The sequence below is a fragment of the Aspergillus fischeri genome, genomic scaffold (genome assembly GCF_000149645.3).
Source record: "Aspergillus fischeri NRRL 181 1099437636249 genomic scaffold, whole genome shotgun sequence".
NCBI lineage: Eukaryota > Fungi > Ascomycota > Eurotiomycetes > Eurotiales > Aspergillaceae > Aspergillus > Aspergillus fischeri.
In genome coordinates, this window is record NW_001509770.1 from 1591858 (window position 1) to 1611671 (window position 19814).

At 50.4% G+C, this 19814-nt stretch overlaps 6 protein-coding genes across 6 annotated transcripts, besides 1 other annotated feature; 4 read left to right on the forward strand and 2 right to left on the reverse strand.

The window, feature by feature from the left end:
• Positions 1-482: 482 nt before the first annotated feature.
• On the forward strand, positions 483-1842 carry NFIA_012810 (ribokinase family protein; the record flags this gene model as incomplete). The annotated part of the gene is made up of 3 exons (XM_001264488.1): positions 483-546; positions 613-873; positions 932-1842. 3 exons carry the CDS (start codon positions 483-485, stop codon positions 1840-1842), a joined length of 1236 nt encoding a protein of 411 aa, XP_001264489.1.
• Positions 1843-2028: 186 nt separating this feature from the next.
• NFIA_012820 (uncharacterized protein) lies at positions 2029-2303 on the reverse strand (the record flags this gene model as incomplete). Its single annotated transcript, XM_001264489.1, has 2 exons — positions 2029-2212; positions 2281-2303. 2 exons carry the CDS (start codon positions 2301-2303, stop codon positions 2029-2031), a joined length of 207 nt encoding a protein of 68 aa, XP_001264490.1.
• Positions 2304-2650: 347 nt separating this feature from the next.
• Positions 2651-3871, forward strand: NFIA_012830 (mitochondrial 54S ribosomal protein mL44; the record flags this gene model as incomplete). The annotated part of the gene is made up of 1 exon (XM_001264490.1): positions 2651-3871. One exon carries the CDS (start codon positions 2651-2653, stop codon positions 3869-3871), a length of 1221 nt encoding a protein of 406 aa, XP_001264491.1.
• A 429-nt stretch (positions 3872-4300) lies between these two features.
• Positions 4301-5251, reverse strand: NFIA_012840 (basic secretory family protein; the record flags this gene model as incomplete). Its single annotated transcript, XM_001264491.1, has 1 exon — positions 4301-5251. One exon carries the CDS (start codon positions 5249-5251, stop codon positions 4301-4303), a length of 951 nt encoding a protein of 316 aa, XP_001264492.1.
• Positions 5252-6844: 1593 nt separating this feature from the next.
• On the forward strand, positions 6845-11252 carry NFIA_012850 (uncharacterized protein; the record flags this gene model as incomplete). Its single annotated transcript, XM_001264492.1, has 4 exons — positions 6845-7668; positions 7731-8074; positions 8145-8952; positions 9005-11252. 4 exons carry the CDS (start codon positions 6845-6847, stop codon positions 11250-11252), a joined length of 4224 nt encoding a protein of 1407 aa, XP_001264493.1.
• A 3269-nt stretch (positions 11253-14521) lies between these two features.
• NFIA_012860 (ABC transporter ATP-binding protein) lies at positions 14522-18702 on the forward strand (the record flags this gene model as incomplete). The annotated part of the gene is made up of 2 exons (XM_001264493.1): positions 14522-14596; positions 14668-18702. 2 exons carry the CDS (start codon positions 14522-14524, stop codon positions 18700-18702), a joined length of 4110 nt encoding a protein of 1369 aa, XP_001264494.1.
• A 361-nt stretch (positions 18703-19063) lies between these two features.
• Positions 19064-19101: a microsatellite.
• The last annotated feature ends 713 nt before the right edge of the window (positions 19102-19814 follow it).

A 19814-nucleotide genomic window follows, 5' to 3' on the forward strand; every position in this document is an offset into this window, starting at 1 on the left:
AAGACCAAACCCCTGGCGAAGCAAGGCCAATGAAACTAGGAAGAACAAGTTTGAGCTTTAAGGGCTCGATTCTCTGCTGCCCTTGCTTTCGCTAAAAGCAGTAATACAGCGATGATAGACAAAGGGCGAGTAACTTCAACCTCGGAGCAACCACCTGAGAATGCCTGATTCCTGCAACGGTGTCGAGTTCCAGAGTCCAGACGATGATGAGATGGCTCCTGACCCGTTTCTTCCTGAGGCCGCAAGCTCCACTCAATGGGGCTTACGATACAGTACACGTAAAGTTAAGGTGTTGCACAGTTAAACATGACGTTGTGTGTATAAATTTGTATTATATTACCAACCCTCATAAGTATGTTATCCTTATCACTGAGCTCTCCTCTGATTCCCCACTTGAGGATGAGCGACATACCTAGTACAGTTCGACTTTTTGTCTGGATACAGATAGGTGTTGAGCTCAGTATTTAGTTAAAATACAAAGTATGAGCACGGATAGTCAGGTTGAGGGCAATGTCGAGTTCTGCACTCTGGGCATGTTCATCCTCGGTATGCTATCATTGCACGGCCATTGCCGGATTAATGCTACATCACATCAGATGCTTACTCACATAGATGATATCGACTTTGGAGGATCTAGACCCAATGTGAAAAGTATCATTGGTGGTGCAGCCTCTTATGCTGTAATCGGTGCCCGCCTTGTCGCTGGGAAGAAACACTCAAGCTCCGTAAGCTGGATTGTGGACGTTGGCTCAGATTTTCCTACCGAAGTTCTATTCGTCATCAAGTCATGGAATACCAATTGTCTTATCAGAGAGGATTCTGGGAGACTGACCACTAGAGCTTGGAATGGATATGGGCCGAATGAAAAGCGAGGTTAGTATATCCTCTCGTTCTGCAACACAAAATAAGAGATGATAATAATACGGAATAGATTTCAAATATCTGACACCTAAATTGAGACTTGAGCCTTCAATGCTCTCTGACTCCCAGGTTTTCTCAAAGACATTCCATATGGTCTGCTCTTCTTCTCGTTGCATAACCATCGTTGAAGATATTCTACGCAGACGTGACGATTTGCGGAAAGAGGGCAAGGCCCCTTCCGCCATTGGCGCCACGGAAAGACCGATCTTCATCTGGGAGCCTGTGCCTGATCTATGCACACCGGAAGAACAAGATAAATTTTTGGCAGCAGCTCGAGTAGTCGATGTGGTCAGCCCAAACGAGTTGGAGCTGGGCATGATGTTCGGCCAGCCCGGGTGGACCGAGGATAGCGAGTTCGGTCGCGATGTCGTTACTAGGATCCTCACGTCAGGCATCGGGCCTGAAGGCGAAGGTCATTTGGTAATTAGAGCAGGAAAAGACGGTAGCTACACGTTTTCAAGGAAAGAGAGGATTTGGCTCCCCGCTTACCATCAGCCTGGCACTTCTGGGGCTACAGCTGTCGTGGATCCTACGGGAGCTGGCAATTCGTTTCTGGGGGCTCTGGCACAAGGCCTCATCAGTTCAGAAAGAGATCCAGGCATGATCATTACCTCCGTGCTTTCGAAGTGTGGAAATTGGCAGACTATCACGAAGGCATCGATAAAGCAGAGAGATATGCTGGTGGCCTTGATATGTGCCACTGTCGCTGCAGGCTTTGTGGTTGAACAAATTGGCGTGCCCCGTATAACCATATCAAGCGAGGGGAAGGACCTGTGGAATGGAACTGAATTCACGGAACGAGTCCGTCTGTACACGCAGAGATTGTATCGAACATTCGAAGAGTCTCCCCGAAAGCACTTCTCGAAACAACTGACCGATTGGAGAACGCCCTTTATTGTCGTACAGCCCGCAAATAGATGAAACAAATACCAATCATGCCATAGAACTCTTCCCTCGTTTCCACTTCTCTTCCCACCAACGCGCTTTTATTGATTGGTAGCTTGCTGCTTCTCGTGTTCGATGATTTGCTTGCTCCAGCTGGTGTAGGAAATTGTATCATCAGCATGCGATTTCCGCACTATGGACAAGGGGAGGGTTGTCCACTGACTAGCGACTGGGGAAGAATCTGCCGGGCTCTGGCATTCTGTCCCGATGTTCACGCTCGGCACTGATGCTCCAGGTAACCGCGATAATACCAAGCATGGCAGCGCCCATGATAGCAGTGTTGACTCGCCAGTTTGCAGGCTGGGCATACCAGCCTCCAGCTGGAGACCAGACTTCCTTGGGGTACCTGCGAGGTGGATGGGTTAGCCAACTGTAGCAACATCGTACCGCATCACGGTAGAATCAAGCACATACGGGATCTTTCCACCTCCACCCATCTTTTCCTGTAGAGAGGTAAATTAATGGACGAATAAACGGTTTGACAATGGCTTGCGGAAAAAGCGCTATATTCAGGCTGGTTGAAGCCGACTTGACCATCGACGTCCCTCGTCCAGAGAAGCCGTGACGCTAGCACCAAAAATGACTTAGCGCCAGCACACGATCACCCGATCCCGTGACTTCCGCTGAGCTCAACTTTTCTCCAGCGATCAAAAGTTCGCATGCCCGATATACTTGAGCAGTCTGGATTTCCCCATATCCCTGCGCCGCATTTTTCTGGACGGACATACCGTTTTTTTTTGGTTTCTGCTGGCTCAAGCCCCTCGGGGATAATACATTTGTCCAGATGAAAAGGCTGCAGCTCCTTCGATGGAGCAGTTCGGTCCTTTCACCACGGGCACGAACTAACGGCCGCTTGCACCAGCGTCTATGTGCTAGTTTACGGTATCAATCGACATCTTCGCCTGTTCTTCAAGCCGAAGAACACCAGCTGATTGAAGAGCAATCTTTGCGTTCGCCAATTCCTCCTTCCAACTCACGACAGTCGAGATACCTCCTCCCTTCTCCCCCGGTGGAAGCCGCACGCGAGTCCGCAAAACTTGCCGCGCTCCATGCACGACTTTACCTCCCCTCTCGATTACCCCTAGAAACACTAGCTCGCGCACTGGTGGACTCTTCAGCGGATCCGAATCCAGATTTCAACAATGAATCGCTGGCTACGTTGGGCCATGACCTTCTCACGAACTACACCTCAGAACACCTCATATGCACATATCCCCGACTTCCTCTGACTGTAATCTTTGCGGCCATGTATGCGTATGTCGGACCGAAAACACTTTCCGCAATGGCTAGGGAATGGGGTGTCGAGATGGCTGTCGCCCCTGGAGGAGAGGTTGACCCTGGCCTTCTGCAGTTCAGGAGGGTCTCTCCCGGCACGGATCTTAATGCAGAACCAGTCACAGGTACAGCAAGGCCCAACGACCATCGGAAGTCATGGCGGAAGTCGATTACGTCCAGAGTTGTCTACGATAACGAGTTCGGTGATCCGGTCAAGGAAGTCGCCGACTCAGCGGCCCAGGCTGTCGCTGAATCCCACGACGCTCAAGGCGTCACGGCCGAACAAGCCAGTGCTACCTTCGTGCGCGCCGTCATGGGCGCCATCTATCTGCATGCTGGCCGCCCTGCTGCCAAGCGTTTCTTTGAGCAGCACATCCTGTCACGACACCTCAACATCTCCGAGTTGTTCAATTTCTCCCAACCGGCTCGTGACCTCACCCGGTTGTGTGCGCGAGAGAACTTCGAACGCCCTGTCGCCAAAATCATCAGTGAAACTGGTCGTAAGAGCAGACACCCTGTCTTTGTTGTCGGTATCTACTCTGGTCAGGATAAGTTGGGCGAAGGCGCTGGCGCCAGTCTGATGGAGGCCCGATCGAGGGCTGCTGTGGCCGCCCTCAAGGGCTGGTATTTGTACAGCCCGCTGAATGTTCGTGTGCCCAGCTCGATGGAAGAAGAGGGCGCTGCGCCCTGGAAGCCTGTTTATGTCGACTTGGGCGAGGTGATCGTGTAAGATAGACTGGAAAACAATCCGATGCCAATGTCGCGATGGTGATGTATTATTTTGACATAAATGACTATCCAAGGGACAGTTCGACAATCTTCTCCTTACTACTTGTTTGCAAGATCAGGTGTTGTACAGTACGGTCAAATCTATTCTATTCGTTCCATGTCTTTCCCATTTTGTTTCTTTTTTTTGTTGTCGTGTCATTGTTTTGGTCAAATCTCCCGATTCTCTCTTCGCCTCCAGAGGTTGGACATCGGAACACAATGTGGGTAGGAAATGGATACTTACATTAGCCGGTATCAGCATATAGAAGTACCCGATAGACTCAAGTCTGAAATGTTACTGAACAGAAATCGAGGCATCAGTACCTAGTACTACTATTCCTTCTCCGGGGAGGACCTCGAGTGTGTACCTATCTTTCTAAAGCACTTCACGTTACTCGGGATTGATGATCTCGTCCTCCCAGTTACCACTATTCCTAGAGCGATCTAAATATTCGCCGTATTCTTCCCAGAGATCCGAAATGCCCTTCCCGAACAGGCCCCTCCAGAAGCTCTGTATGTCTTGATTTCCAGACTCCGACTCCTCGCCTACGTATCCGATCCTCAGCAATCTGTCGTTCAGCATACCAACAGCACCTTTCCCGACCCGCACATCCTCCAACCACGCCAGAAAGTACGCCGTGTGTTGATAGCCCTGATCCCACTTTGACGGTCGTTCCTTAGCAGATGTTGGTCGCTTCCAATGTGGAGGCTGAAGGCCCGCTTTCAGACGAACAAAATCGGCAATACCTTCGATCAAGCCACCCGGAGGACGAGGCACAGAGGCATTTTCATCCCCCTTCGGCGCTGTATGCTGGTAGCAATGGACCAGCTCATGGGTCAAGACACCGGTGATTTCGGCTGCAGGGTCTGGATTGTTTTCCGCGCTGGTCTTGATGTATGATAGGGACAAGTGGATTTCCTTATGGTCATCATCGAGCTCTATGCCGGTGGTGTACGCTACTCCACCGATATCGCGGACGAGGACTGTCACGGAGCGGGTGGGAGGGATACATGGTGTGAAGGACGGTCTGGGACATTTCTTGGCTGGGGTGTTGCTCGACTCGTTTGGCGAAAGTGAGGGCGGTGTATAGAGGTGCCGTACGATGGCTTTTAGCGCGGTGTCGAGGGTTGATGCAACATCGGGGACCAGGGATATGAACGATAGCGTAGCCGGATGACGCAGATCGTTCAGGTGAAGACGGAATTTGGGTCTGGGAAGCTCAGGTTCTGGCTTTGGCGAGATTTCGCTTGATGTCGTTCGGCCCTGACTTGATTGGGAGTCATTGGGTCGAGGAATGGTCTTGGGGATTGCGGAGGGGAGTGGGCTTATCGAAGATGTCATCACAGCTGCCTCTCTGGATCAGGACAGAGACTATTTGAGAGGTGCGACGAAGCCGTGGGATGTCCTAGTCTTTATCGTCCAAAAGTAATAATGACAGATTCCAGCTGGAAGTCGACGCATATCTGGACACAGGTATGAGATTCGTCAAGTAGAGCCGAGACCGCTGGCGCCAGACGCAGGATGCCGTGAGCTCCGGTGCGCAAGATATACATTGCGTTGATAGGCGGAAGTATCCGAAATGTAGGTACAGCTTTAGTACCTGCACCTTACCTATACTCTAGGTCTTAAGTATAGTATGGAGGTTCATGCAAACAAGACTGCCAATCAGCTTCACAAAGTATCTCTTTACAATCGACCTTGTCAACCAACCAACCCTCGAGTCAACAATTCCAGTCTCCGCATGTTCATGGTCCTAGTGTCTTTCATTGAAAAGATCCACCTGTTGGAGGGGCGATCGCGCGGAGTTGACTACCTCGGACATGACGTCGAGTTACCTGCTAGGAGTAGACTATCATTTGCGGACTTTACGAGTTACATAGTCAAACACCGAATCTCATTCAATAATATTGGAGGTGTTTTCAGAAATATAGATCCATTATTGTGATTATTCACGTTGTGAGTAGAAATGTAGAGCTAAGCAGAATTTCAATGATCCTTCGCTGCACCTGGTGTGGATATATATCTGCACTAGACCGGGAGGGGCCACTTGTTGACATAGAACATTTCTGTTTCTGCGACAGGAAAAAAATCCCTAGCTCACCCCTTTCTTCCTCCTTTCCATTTATCTTATCAGCTACACATTACCTCTCCTCGATCCACCTCATCAATTGAGAATCGCATTCGTACATTATTATCCCAGGTATGTTCAATCCTCGCCCGAACCAATGCAGTTGGGCAGCATCGGCTCACCAAAAGCAGGAAGTTGTTTTCCCCCCACTCGGTCTCCCTCGCCGTAACCATGGCTCCTGCGACCAGCGGGTAAACAAAGCGAAAAAAGGCAATCAAGACCAAGTTATTCCCTCGCGACAAGCGTGCTCCGCTACTCCTGTTACCTACTCTCTGCAGCGACAACTGTCCTATAATTTCCCGGCATATATACATTGCGATTATTCGACATTCACATTGGACTCTCTCGCTGTGGAATTCTTTCGAAGCGCTTATCGCCGCGTCTAATCGCTTATCGGACATCTCCCCCCTCTCCATCGCCGCTTTCCATATCCAACTTGACTCTCCGACGTTACCTCATTTCCCTCCAACCTTCCTTCCTCGTCGCCAGCGGTACCTCAGTGCTTTCCGTCCTAACTCATTGACAACGGCCTTGACCTCGCGACTGCTTCTCGTTCGACCAGGTATGTGTACCTTCCTTCGTCTTCGTCTTATTGACAGTCTATATCCCTCGCCCTCGATCGCCCACCCTCTTCTTTTCTTTCTCTTCCCCATCACAGTTACTCCGTTCCACAGCGATTCAATTGCTTTTCGACTGCGATTAACACTGCGTTTACTACTGCGTTTCAACCCTTCTCAAACATTACGTTTTCATTCCAAAAGCTCTCTATTTCAGAAGCTCTGAAACTTGTTGGCTAACCATTCGTCATGGAGTCTTGCAGATTAGTGCCCGTTGGTTCCTTGAACCCATCTGGCTGGGACCGTATCACGCTTGCATTGGTCCTCACTCTATTCATTTCCTGTAGCCCTCACAAGTTCCTGTGCTACTTCTTTACCTTCTGTTACCTCTATGTTCCTCTTGTTGTGACCAAAGCCCAGGCCCAAAATATCATTTCCATGATGGAGCTCAAGGCGGCGGAGTTGGTGGCGGCGTTGAAGAATTCCAACATGTCAGTCGATACCAAGGTTGCCCATCTCCAATGCGTCAAATCCGACATCAAGCAGAAAAATGTCCCGGAGGGGGCAGTCCCATCGATTTTTGAGTCCATACGCCTGGCAATTGCGTCCCAACACTCGTCTCTGTCCGGAGCCGGCTTCTCCACACTTGGTCATTTTCTGAAGCGGCTACTCATTCAGGAGCTGCATCATTTGGTCGCACTACAATGTCGCGCTCTGTATCCTTTGCTTGTAGAGCGTCTAGGAGATCATAAAGAACGTATTCGTGCTCAAGCTGCGCAATCCTTTACCGACATGTGGCTGGCAGCCCCCGAAGAAGTTGAGCAATGTGTTCTTGGACAGGCGCTTGTTGGCAAAAACCCGAGAGCCAAAGAGATGAGTATGATCTGGCTGTCGAATGTGAGCTCCCCTTTCAATCTTTGGGGCTTTTCTTCATTTCTGACCATCCCCTTGCAGATGACTAAGAACTACGGTCTTTTGTTTCGCTCGTATGTGTCGAGTCTCGTTGCATGTCTGGAGGATGCAGACAGCAACGTGAGAAATACGGCCAAGAACACTGTTATTGAACTGTTTGAGTCCGTGGCCCTCCTAGTTGCATTATTTTTGGATGTCTTTTCCGCATACTAACGGTGACTAGACACGCCTCTGAACGAGCCAAGTCCGATTTGAAAAGACAAATGGCTACCCACAATGTTAGAAAATCTTTTGTCAATGCAATTCTTGCAAGCATCGAGCACGGTACTTCCGATATGGATGCGGCCTCACGACCTGTTTCCCGAGCTGAAGCCCTTGTTCATCGTCCTGTGTCTCGTGCGGAAACACAATCTTCCAGATCAGTCTCCCGGCTGGATACACATCAACGACCGGCTTCCAGAATGGAGCTCGCACAATCCTCTGTTTCGCACACGGAGGCTTTGCCTCCTCGGCCAGTCTCGGTCTTGTCTTCTCGTTCTGAGACTCACAAGGAGGTTACAAAGGAAGGTAAGTTTGGTCATCTCATCGCACCACCTTTAACTGAGTTCGATGCTGACTCTCCTGTGCCATTTCCCAGTCATTGGAGTGGAGCGCCCCAAGAGCCGTCTTGCTACTGCAAAAAGCGAGCCGAACTGGGCTGTTGTCTCTCACACGGGCCCCGCGGAGGAGTTGCCTCTGCCAAGTTCTCGCCCTGCTTCACAAGAAGGTGAGAAGATCGACGCCCTTTATGTTTCATCGTCAAGACAAGTCGACGATATGTTTCGTGATATGATGCCACACTTCGACGGTCGGGAGTCTGAGGATAACTGGATCCGCCGGGAAAAAGATGTTCTGACCCTCAGGCGCCTCACCCATGGCAACGCGCCAGACGATTATTCCCCAGCTTACCTTGCCGGTTTAAAATTATTATTGGACGGCATATTCAAAGTCGTCAATTCACTTCGTACGACTCTCTCGACCATCGGCTGCCTTCTCATCCAAGACGTTGCTAAGAGATGCGGTCCTCGGATCGACTCCATGGTCGAAATCATGATGCAGAATCTGATCAAGCTCTGCAGCGGTATGAAAAAGATTAGTGCCCAAAACGGTAACGCCACGGTCGATGCTCTGATCGAAAATGTCACTTTCACCACCCGTATTCTGCAGCACGTTTCCGGAGCTTGTCAGGATAAAAATGTCCAGCTTCGCCTTTTTGCGGCTGGTTGGCTCAAAACCTTGATCCAAAGGCAAAGTCACCATAAGAGTTCGATTGAACACGGCGGAGGGTTGGATATGATTGAGAAAAGCGTTAAGAAATGCCTTGGCGACGCCAACCCTGGTGTGAGAGAGGCGATGCGCAGTACTTTCTGGACGTATTACCGTGTGTGGCCCAACAGAGCCAATGAGTAAGCGTCCCTCTGTCTCGCATTATGTGCTACACTGACTAATTGCGAAAAGTATCCTCTCAAATCTTGATCCCAAATCCCGTTCTTTGTTAGAAAAGGACCCCGCCAACCCCAATACGCACCAGAATGCCCCGAAGGATCCTGCCCCCTCGCGCAAGGGACTGGCAAGCAGTACATCCTCTCTCGCAGGGCGTTCTGCTTTGAAAGAAGCGATTGCCGCACAGAAAAAAGCTCGGCTCGCACCAGCGAAAGCCGTGCCACCTCCTCGCCCCGAATCCGCGCAGTCGGCTCTGTCCGACAAACATTCTTCGGCTCCATCCTCTTCCAAATCATCTGTTCGGACAGTGCCAACAGGCACCTCTCTATCTTCACTTTCTTCTGCGCCCGTGCGACCAGCGGCGAAACCTCGCCGACCTGAACTCAATCGTCCCGCAACTGCGGACCCATATGCTGCACGCCGGTCTGTCGCAACCGACTCCAGCACAAGACACGGCAATCGATTTGACGGCTCTCCAAGCGCAACCAAGTCAAAATCTTCTACACCATCTTCGAAATCAGTTAGCAGCACCGGATCTCGTGACAGGGCTGACCCTGTTGGCACAACCAGAGATCGGCCCAAACGACTTGTTATCTCTAAGACGCGATCCCACGACACGCACACCAGACAGCATTCAAAACCAATACCAACTCATTCGAGAAAGAATTCGAATGAGAGCATTCCCCGTCACTCTCCGCTTCGTAGCGAGTTTTCTGTGACCCCAAGTTCACCGAACAGTGTCTCACTGGAGACACCCTCTACGCCTCGCTCGCATCTTGTCCAGGATCATGGCAACTTGATTGCTATCGCATCGCCACCTACACACATACAACATACACCAGTTGAACCAGATGCAAGCGCGGACGATTCCCGAGAACATGCAGCAAAAGCGACACCTGTAGCAATTTTCGAAGATACCACGCCGGCCAAATTTGATCACGATGATATTCATGATGCAGCCATGACACTGACCGAGAATCAAACCCCTCAACCCTCCAAGGTACATTCTGATTCCCCGATTGTTTCTAAAACTCTGGTAGGCAATCAGGATGAATCTGCCCCGCAACTTACTACTGGTTTGGGGTTTCTGACTGGAGCAGGTTCTGTCGTTGAAGCATCGGAACTGCCGAATTCCGACGCTCAAACGGATCAGAGCCTCTTCGCGGACCCTTCCTTGCCAGTAACTCATCAACCCGACCCAGTCGCAGATTCTTCGAAACCGTCCGAACTATCGTCTTCTCTTATGGTGACTGGGTCTCCATTGCGGGCGGCCAACAATGAAAATGATATTGTTATCGGCTCCAAGACAACCCACGTATCTTTGCCACATCGATCTCCGCCAAAGCATAATGTCCTCGGAGAACTTACCTCGAATGAGCCCTTGCAGCGGGCCAACAAGCAATTTCGACATGCTGCGAACAAACTTGAAGATGAAACAACCACACCAATTGACGACCCTTCTCGTCATCGCTGGAAGAAGGCCGAGACAGCGGATCGGCGGACGAGTATCAGCCCACGTTCCAAGGATCCCACTAAGGCGCAACAGATGCTCGACAAAGGCATTCAACGAATTCGCACAAAGACCATGGATATTCTTGGATATCGCAAGCTTCAAGGTATTATAAAATACCATGATTCTATTTTTACCAATGAGGAGAAATACGACGAAATGTTGTTGGCGCTCTTGGACGAACTGGAAAGTTCGCTTGACGACAAGAGGCAACCCCTCGGCCGACCGCTGGATCTGAAGACTCAGGTTCTCCTCACGATTCGATTTATGCTTACCCACAACAAAATTTACTTCTCGGCGTACTGTTCCAAGGCTCTGGGTGCCTTGGTGCTCGCTCGCAAGTATTATGATGCCAATTGTCATATCGTGAGCGGGTTAGAGGAAACGGCCGATGATATTATTGCCCTTTGCGAGCCTGCTCCTGTTATTGATTCTGTTTTGGATGTTATCATTACGGAGGAGAAAGATGATCGCGAGTATCGGTCAATCCTCATGGGAGTTAGTGTGTTGACTCGGATTCTCAGTCGTCTGAATGCCGACAAGTGCCGCGTACCGGAACTGCCTTTGGAGCGTCTCGGACAGTTTGCTGCCAGCAAGTTAGCCGATCGCCAGCCCGATGTGAGGAGGCTCGCTGTTCAACTATGTGTGCAGTTACACGGAATGGTCGCCAACGAGGAGGAATACTGGCGAGTATTAGGTCACCCTCGGGAAAATTCCCGAAACTTGTTGACTTATTATATCCTTAAGAAGTGAGGAAGCGCTGTATTTTACCACGAACAACCTCATCATCATCCTTATACTGCATGGCTTTACCGTTGCACGTTTAAACCTTACTCATGGTATCATTAGCACGTACTGACTACAGCTCATCCGTCGGATGGTTGATCTCGGCTATATCGCCTCATTTACCTGGAGCTCGAGAGACGAGGAGCACTGGGCTGAGCGTAACATCTCTTAGCTGTCCTTTAGATTCGTAGTCGCGCAGAAGGGATCTCGGATTCGTCAATCAGTAAGCCGTTGCTCATCCGTTCAACCCGTCTCTTGCCCGCCCCAACAATGTCCTACTGAAATTCCCTTTGTCAGTTCTCCTAAATCCCAACCATAAGGTATGCAGTGTGGTGTCTTTAATGCTCTCCAATCGCTATGTTCTGGCACATGCTTCTGTGACTCGTGCTATCCTGCTCTTGCAGGTTAGCTCTGTCAGAAACGAAGTTCGAGAGGCGCCAGAATGCTGTCAAGGTGAAATGATCGTAGACCTGCTGGCCGACCGATCAAATTTTGTATCTAACGAGTCCGATCTGCTACAGTGCAATAAAATCGTTGTGTTCAGCGGAACATTTGGACCCTAGTTTCTCCTCGCGCTTCTCTTCGCCCTGCGTCTTACTTGTTTTATTCCGGACCTTTTCCTGTCAGCTAGCCTGTATCAGCACATAGATGTGTAAACTGGACGAAGAAGTCCCTGCGACAGAAAATGCTGAAACACCTAAAGGCTGCAGTCAGTCAGTAAAATTACCCGATAATAGCGGATGAACAGAGTACTGTACGCTACAAGATGGCCGCTCTGAAGACGATAGGCTTTCTTAGCCCACCTCGACTGAAGACGAACGATACGGATCCGAGCACAGCAGGCACCTGTACTCAGCAGGTAGTCTGTCTGAGATACCTAGTACCCATGCAGTGTGGACAATGACTTTCATAAAAGGGGTTGTTCGCGCATCCAATGAGACACTGGCGGTCAATCTGATTAGATGATGATCAGATTAGATCATGTCTGAAGGAGCACAAATAGCCTTGAGTCTGGAGTCTTGAGTCTTGACTCGTGACTCATTTGAGTGGATTAGACGGGCCATCATGGAATAATGAGACAACTAGCTAATGTTCTATTGCGATTTTCGACCATGTGGAGTCTCGGAAAATCGACTCTGGGTTTGGTCAGGGGTATCCTGTCGTTAATTGACTACTACGTAATGATCGGCTTAGCATCCTATGAGCCAGTTGGCTATATTGCTCCTTGGGAACTTGGTCTTCTAAATGCGCCCGGATCAAATATGGGAGGAGATGGTCGGTCAGTAGTCGGGAATATTGATATTTCTTTGTGAGCGGTTATCTGAGGATTTATGTCGACGAAATGAGGTGGCGAGCTGTTTGGAGTGCTTGGGCCCTCTTGGCGTCGGAAACTGAAATTATCAATCGATCAGATTAGATAAACGAAGAAAGAACTTACATGGAAGGTGAGAAGAGAACACTACCTCCCAGATGGAGTATAGAAGCTGTCGGATCTGCGAACTTTTTCCCTTTGTGTGTAATTTCTAGTATTAACTTTCTAGAATATGACGATCAGCAAGTTGTCCCAGACTTCACGGCCGACCGGAACCTGGTGGGAGAGAGTCGAACGATCCATTCTCATAGTCCTACGTAAGCAAACCGGTATAATTAAATTACTGTAACATTCAGACTCGTGACAGTTGAAGAAAACTGTTGCTTTATGGGCCTGCGGCTTATTTTCCAGCCCCTACTGAGAAAGTCAGCTTGGTACGGGCTTACAGCTAGCTACAGCCCAATAGTGGGAAAAAACCTGTTGGTGCCACGGTGACCTTGCATGCAGGGTGCAGAAAATTCCCGAAGGACTGAACAAAAAGGAAGGTGAAAAACTGAGACATTTGCGACAGTGGACTAGTAGCATACTGTTCCTTCCGATCGTTGGTAGATGATCATTGGTGGCTACCTAGTACAGTACGCAGTGCGTTTCGGCAAACAGCGTTATCAGATGAAAGATTTCTGGCCACAAAGTCCCACGCCAAGAGACATGAAGTTGTGAGTAGGACTTGGCAATTACGGCATCGAATTTGAGTCTGTATTGTTGATTCATGCGATTAACAGTGGATGGCTTTTTTTTTTTTTGTTAATTCGGTTTTCCATGTGTTCATTTGACTTGAACTGGTCATAATCCTGCCTGCATTACGGATTACGTTGTACGGAGAGCTCAAGTGGTCTCACCGTCTCACCTCGGTTAGCGACGCAGAAATTGATCAGATTGATAAGTTCTGATTGTCAAGTACACTTTCCCTAAACAGGCTGGAGAAGTGGATGGAACAACGTACCTAGAGAGGTACAGATCATGATGGGTCATAGTCGCTACTCCACCACTGGGTCTCTTCATTTCTTGCGTCTCTCTCACTGGCTACGCCCATGTCCGTCCATCCACTTTTTCCCTCCTTCCCACTGATTGTTTGCTGCAGCCATTTGTGCTTTTCTAGTACTCTGCCTCACAAGTCACATCTCACCAGCGAGTCACTTTCTTACCCCCCGTCGCTGCGGCCAAAGTGGGGTTCCCTTCTTCTGTCTTTTCTCTCATCGCCTCTCATTTTCCCGTTAGCTGCTTCTTTTTTCCTGAGTTCCTCCACTCGGCTGCAGAACGGGACCCTCTTTTTCTTCGTCCTTCCTTGTGTCTCTTTGGCCATGGCGTCAACAGGACCTGAGGACCAAATCTTTAGTCGGCGCCGCAACCGGAGCCATCGCCATGGGAGGATTCCTCCCCTCCCCTTTCAGTGTATGTTGCCCCATATGCCAATTGTAGATTAGCATGTGGTCCCTCATCGTTTTGTTCTTCTTTCTCTTCTTCCTCATATCTGGTATAGTCTCCTTGTCTTTCCCTCACAACGATCTCTCATAGTATGTTGTGTTCGATCACCGGATCTTAAGTGGACGCTTCATCTTCAAGCTCAGTGATGTCCTGTCGATTCTGAGATGCTCCTAAAATGTCTGTCTGACAAGAACCCTACCTGGCTTATCGGTGAGAACTCGCCTCCCCTGGGAGCTCGCGCTCGTCAAGGCTCTTGTCCCTGAGCTGGAAGGCTTCTCTGCGGACAAGCATATCCTTCGCACGCTTTCCTGCAAGGCATGACCATTGAAAGCAACTTATTGGTACCACGGATCGACTACCACGATCTACGAATTCTGCAGCAACCACTATCTTTTGATTGAGCTCGCGGTATCCAGGCGTTCTCTGTCTCTCAGAGATCATGTCACAGTCACCGCCAGTCAATGTCGGCCAACAAGGCTCCAATGGCGCCAATGGCACTCATGCATCATCAGGAGTACGTCAATGGTTCCTCTCATGCTTGAGGATCTCAGAACAAGCTAACCTCCTGTCTACTTTCTTGAAAAGATGCAAAAAGTGACCAGGCATTTTCCCACCAAGGACGACTTGGGCAAGTCCTTCGCCTATTTGCGACTCCTCTTTTCCTTGGACTACACGATCGCCGATGTTCTGCTCATAATTGGGGGCTTATTTTTCGCCATTTGCGCCGGTATTCCCTTCCCTCTACTCGGTATCGTCTTCGGTGACCTGATCAACGACCTGAATACGGTGACGTGCAGCTCCTCGGATCGCGCTACTGCGGACCTCTCCTCGGCTGTGCGGACGAAGGTGTTGTATGTCATCTACATCACAATTGCAAACTTTTGTTTCATCTACGCCCACAGCACTTGCTGGTGTTTGGTGAGTGAGCGCCTGGCACGCCGCTACCGTCGCCGTTACTTTGAGAGTATAATCAAGCAGGAGGCCAACTTCATCGAATCACTTCCTTCGGGTGACGTTGTTTCGCGTCTGGTCAGTGACATTGAACTTGTGCAGTCCGGCACATCGGAGAAGGTGGGACTCGTCATCTCAACTCTGTCATACTTTGTGGCCGCCTATGTGGTTGCCTTCATCAAAGTGCCCAAGATTGCAGGCATGCTAGTCTCTGTGGTTCCTTGTTTCTTCTTGATGGCACTTGGTGGGGGACATTACATCAAGAAATTTGCGGGTCGTCTGGCCGAGAAGGTCAATGCGGCTACATCCATAGCTTCCTCCAGTTTGTCACACCTGACACTTGTTCATGCCTTCAATGCGAACGACCGGCTCGAGAAGCGTTTCGCCGGCTACCTCTTGCAATCGAGGAAAGATGCCGTCCGAAAAGCTACTACTCACGCGGCACAATTGGGCTGTCTTTACTTCATTGCCTATTCCGCCAACGCCCTGGCATTCTGGGAAGGATCCCAAATGATTTCAAAATCGGTGGCTGACGGAAACTCTGGAGCCTCTGTCGGTGCGGTTTACACCGTTATCTTCGTCCTCATCGACGCATCTTTCATTCTCAGTCAGGTCGCCCCCTTCATCCACGTGTTCGCCTCGGCGGCAGGTGCTTCAGAGAGGCTTTTGCAGGTGATCAACAGGCCTTCTGCCATTGATGGGACGTCTGATTCAGGCGATAAGACTGCCGCATTCGGTGAGGAGGATATTCGCTTTCGGGATGTTCACTTCACGTATCCCTCGCGCCCGGATGTCCCAGTCCTGCAAGGCGTGACTTTCAACATCCCACCCAAAAAGCATACAGCGATTGTGGGTCCTTCTGGCGGTGGAAAGTCAACAGTCGTTGCGCTTCTAGAGCGCTTCTACGATCCCGAATCAGGGGATGTTCTGATCGGCGACAAAAATTTCCGGGACATCAATGTTAGATACCTGCGCGGGAATATCGGCTATGTACAACAGGAACCTTCGTTGCTGGATCGTACCATTCTGGAAAATATTGCATATGGCTTAGTCTCGTCTGCGGTGGAGCAGCATCAGCGGCTCGCCCCCTTTATCCTCGACTCGAGTCTGCCCGATCTTGCCGAAAAAATTCGAGGAGGCGTTTCAGAGAAGGAAGCACTCCGCGAGTACGACAGTTGTGTCTCCGAGATTGTGGATTTGGTCAAAGACGCCGCTGCCAATGCGAATGCGCTGGGCTTTATTGAAGCTTTGCCCTATGGTCTCGCCACAAATGTAGGTACAGCAGGGAATCAGCTGAGCGGTGGCCAGAAGCAACGAATTGCTCTCGCCCGTGCTCTGGTACGAGAACCGTGCCTGTTGATTTTGGACGAGGCAACTGCGGCCCTTGATTCGACCAGTGAGCAGCTTATCCAGGCCGCATTGAACAAGGTATCCGAGCGAGTTACGACTGTATCAATCGCCCACCGGCTAGCAACAGCCAAAAATGCGCATAAGATCGTCGTGGTCCAGAGTGGCCGTGTTACTGAGGAAGGATCCCACACGGACTTGGTTTCGCGGGGAGGGGTCTACGCAGAGATGGTGCGGCTTCAGAACCTGGGAAAGCTATCTCTGGACGATAGGGTAATCTCGGGAGACATGATCAGTGAACTGAACGCGACTCCTGAAACACGACAGCTGTTGGACGAAAAACAAGCTTTAGCCGATGGTAACAGGTCAGACATCACGGAGGACACGGTTGTTGCTGACACACCGCCGGACTCTCGCGATGGAAGTGAGGAGGAAGCCAAAAAGAAAAGGAAGAGAACACGGTCTGCAGGGTTCGTCACACGGTACACATTCGCCTTGATTCGTCCCAACTTGCATTGGGTTATGCTAGGTCTTGCCATGTCTGTCATTATCGGCGGCAGCTACTCGGCAGAGGCTATTGTATTTGGTCACACTGTTGGAAGCTTGAGCCCTTGCAGGTCTGCCGAAGCCATCAGCCAGGACGGCAACCTCTACGGATTACTCTTCTTCATCCTCGCTTTGGTCGAGTTCGGTGCTAATGTGGTGGGTGGCTGTGCTTTCGGCTGGGCTGCCGATAAAGTGTTGTACCGGATCCGAGTGCTGTCTTTACGCTCGCTACTGGGCCAAACCGTGAAATGGCACGAATCGGAGGATCGCACCCCCGGGACGTTGCTCACGTACATCACTGGTGACGCATCGGCGTTGGGTGGAATTACTGGCACAACCATAGGGCTCCTGCTGGCGACTGCCGTCAACTTGATAGCAGGTTTAGTGATCTCGTTCGCAATTGCTTGGAAGATCACGATTGTATTGTTTCCCACAATTCCAGTCCTGCTGGTGTCGGGCATGATGAAGCTCCGAGTGCAAAAACAACTCGCCGAACGTCATCAGAAGGCGTTTGCGAAAGCTACAGCTGTCACCATCGAGGCCGTCGACAACATCCGCGCAGTTTCTGCATTCTCTCTGGAGAAGCAATCGTACCAGGTTTACGGTCGTGCTCTTCAAGGTCCCTACCAGGCTACCATCAAAGCCACGTTCCACGGGAATGCATGGTTAGCATTGGCATTTAGCATTAGCAACTTGGTCTATGCCCTAGCGTACTGGTGGGGTTCGAAACAGATCGCCGAGGGTCGCTATTCCCAGACGCAATTTTTCATTGTCATGCCAGCTCTGTTGTTTAGCACGCAGTCTTGTGGGCAGATGTTCGCCCTTGCGCCGGATATCTCGAAAGCCGGGGTGGCTTCGTCCAATATCGTTGAACTGCTGACTACCCGTTCGGCAGAGGATGAAGTGACACCTGGATCATCGCACAGCTTCCAGCCTTCCAGCAGTCTTCTCGAGGAGAAAGCCGCAGTGCAGGACATTGAGGCGCAGGAATATGCTCGCTCCGCACGGCAACGGGCCGCTGAAAGGGGTGGCATGGGCGCCCAACTGCGCGACGTCCATTTTACTTATCCACATCGCTCAGAACGCCCGGTCTTGAAGGGTCTCAACATTGACATCAAACCAGGCCAGTTTTGCGCTCTGGTGGGGCCTAGCGGATCAGGCAAATCCACCACGTTTGCCATGTTGGAGAGATTTTACCGGCCTAATGCCGGTGCAGTGGTCATCGACGGTGTGGACGTCACTCGTCAGGTCGGGACAGAGTTCCGCGATGATATTGCGCTGGTTCCTCAGCAAAACGTTCTCTTCGAGGGAACCGTCGCCTTCAACATTGCACTTGGCGCATGCCCAGGCCACGAGCCCACACAAGAGGAGATCGAGGAGGCATGTCGCATGGCCAACATCCACGATGTCATCATGACTCTGCCCCAGGGGTATCAGACGATGTGCAGCCATGACGGCAAGCAGTTTTCGGGTGGACAGCGCCAGCGACTGTCGATTGCCCGCGCACTGGTGCGCAAGCCTCGCTTGTTGCTGCTGGACGAGTCGACAAGCGCGCTCGACGTGGAGTCGGAGAAGCGAATTCAGGAAGCGCTGGCGACCCTGGCAGGCCGGACCACAGTAGTGGCCATCGCTCATCGACTGAATACCATTCATCGGGCCGATCAGATCTTCTTGATCGAAGACGGCAGATGCATTGAGCAAGGTACACACCAGCAGCTGATCCAGCGGAGCGAGACATACCGGACGAGTGTGATTCACCAATCGCTGGAGACTTGAGATTATTTTTAAATAAAAGGGACACGGAAAGAAGCTTATATCGGGATTGGTATATACAGTCATCTCTTTTGCTTGGACTGTGGGACACTGGGTTTGATGGTCGTAACGGCTGGCGTAAAGCATAGCATATATCCCTTTCGATATCGTTTGATAATCTGACAGCAATAGACATTAGCCAATAGAGCAATTTTGAATTCAGGAGCCGTTTCATGACCAGCGTCCAACAACCTATTAGTTCAGGTACCTCTGGTAACAAAACCGCAATTTAAGTCCACTCTGTGCCTGATCCAAACTGTGCTTATACGGAGTAGTTATTGCCTCTCCTTTCATGAGCCGGGTCAAGTCCCCCCCGCCTTGTCGTTTTCTTTCTTTCTTTCTTTCTTTTTTTTTTTTTTTTTTGAAGAAAGACTCCCTCGCGACCTGCAATACAAGGGGTGTTTTGGGAATAGGATATCATCTGGTTGTTGTCCTGGTTAGCCGATCTCTTCAGAGTCGCGCTCGATCGCGCGGTTTGCAGTGTTTCAGCCTTCCCGTGTCTAGACCAGCTGATGGAGAGAACAAATGGATCTGTCCAGTTTGTGAATTGTGAGAGAGCAGACTGGCTAGGCCCATGGCCCTCAGTCTCGGTTATCTCTCGTTGGACGATACTGGTCATTCCAGATGGTGGTCAGAGCGGGCGGCACAGCTGGAGCGGCTGTTTCAGGATTGTCAGAGAACAACGGGACGGTCGCAGCGGCTGATTAGACTCGCTTTACGGCGGAGATAGATATTGAGATGAGAATTTAGGGTGGAAGAGGTGAAAGGGTATGATTTGGTTTACTGGCTCGGCCATTATCAAGTTGATCTCTGTCTCCAGGTACGTAGAGAGGTATTGGATCACGATTCCCGCGATGCAGGCAGACCAGTGTATGCCATGATCTTATATTGTTAACTTGTACAACGAATTTCCCTCTTACCTACCCAATAGATGGTACTGCGCGGCATAGAAAAATAACGAGACCTAGTAACAATTTGAATCATGCTGGAGGGGATGAAGGACTGGCATATTTATAGCATCACCTGGAACAACGGTAGATGGCTTGAGAGTTTCATCCATCTGATGTGGTTGACAA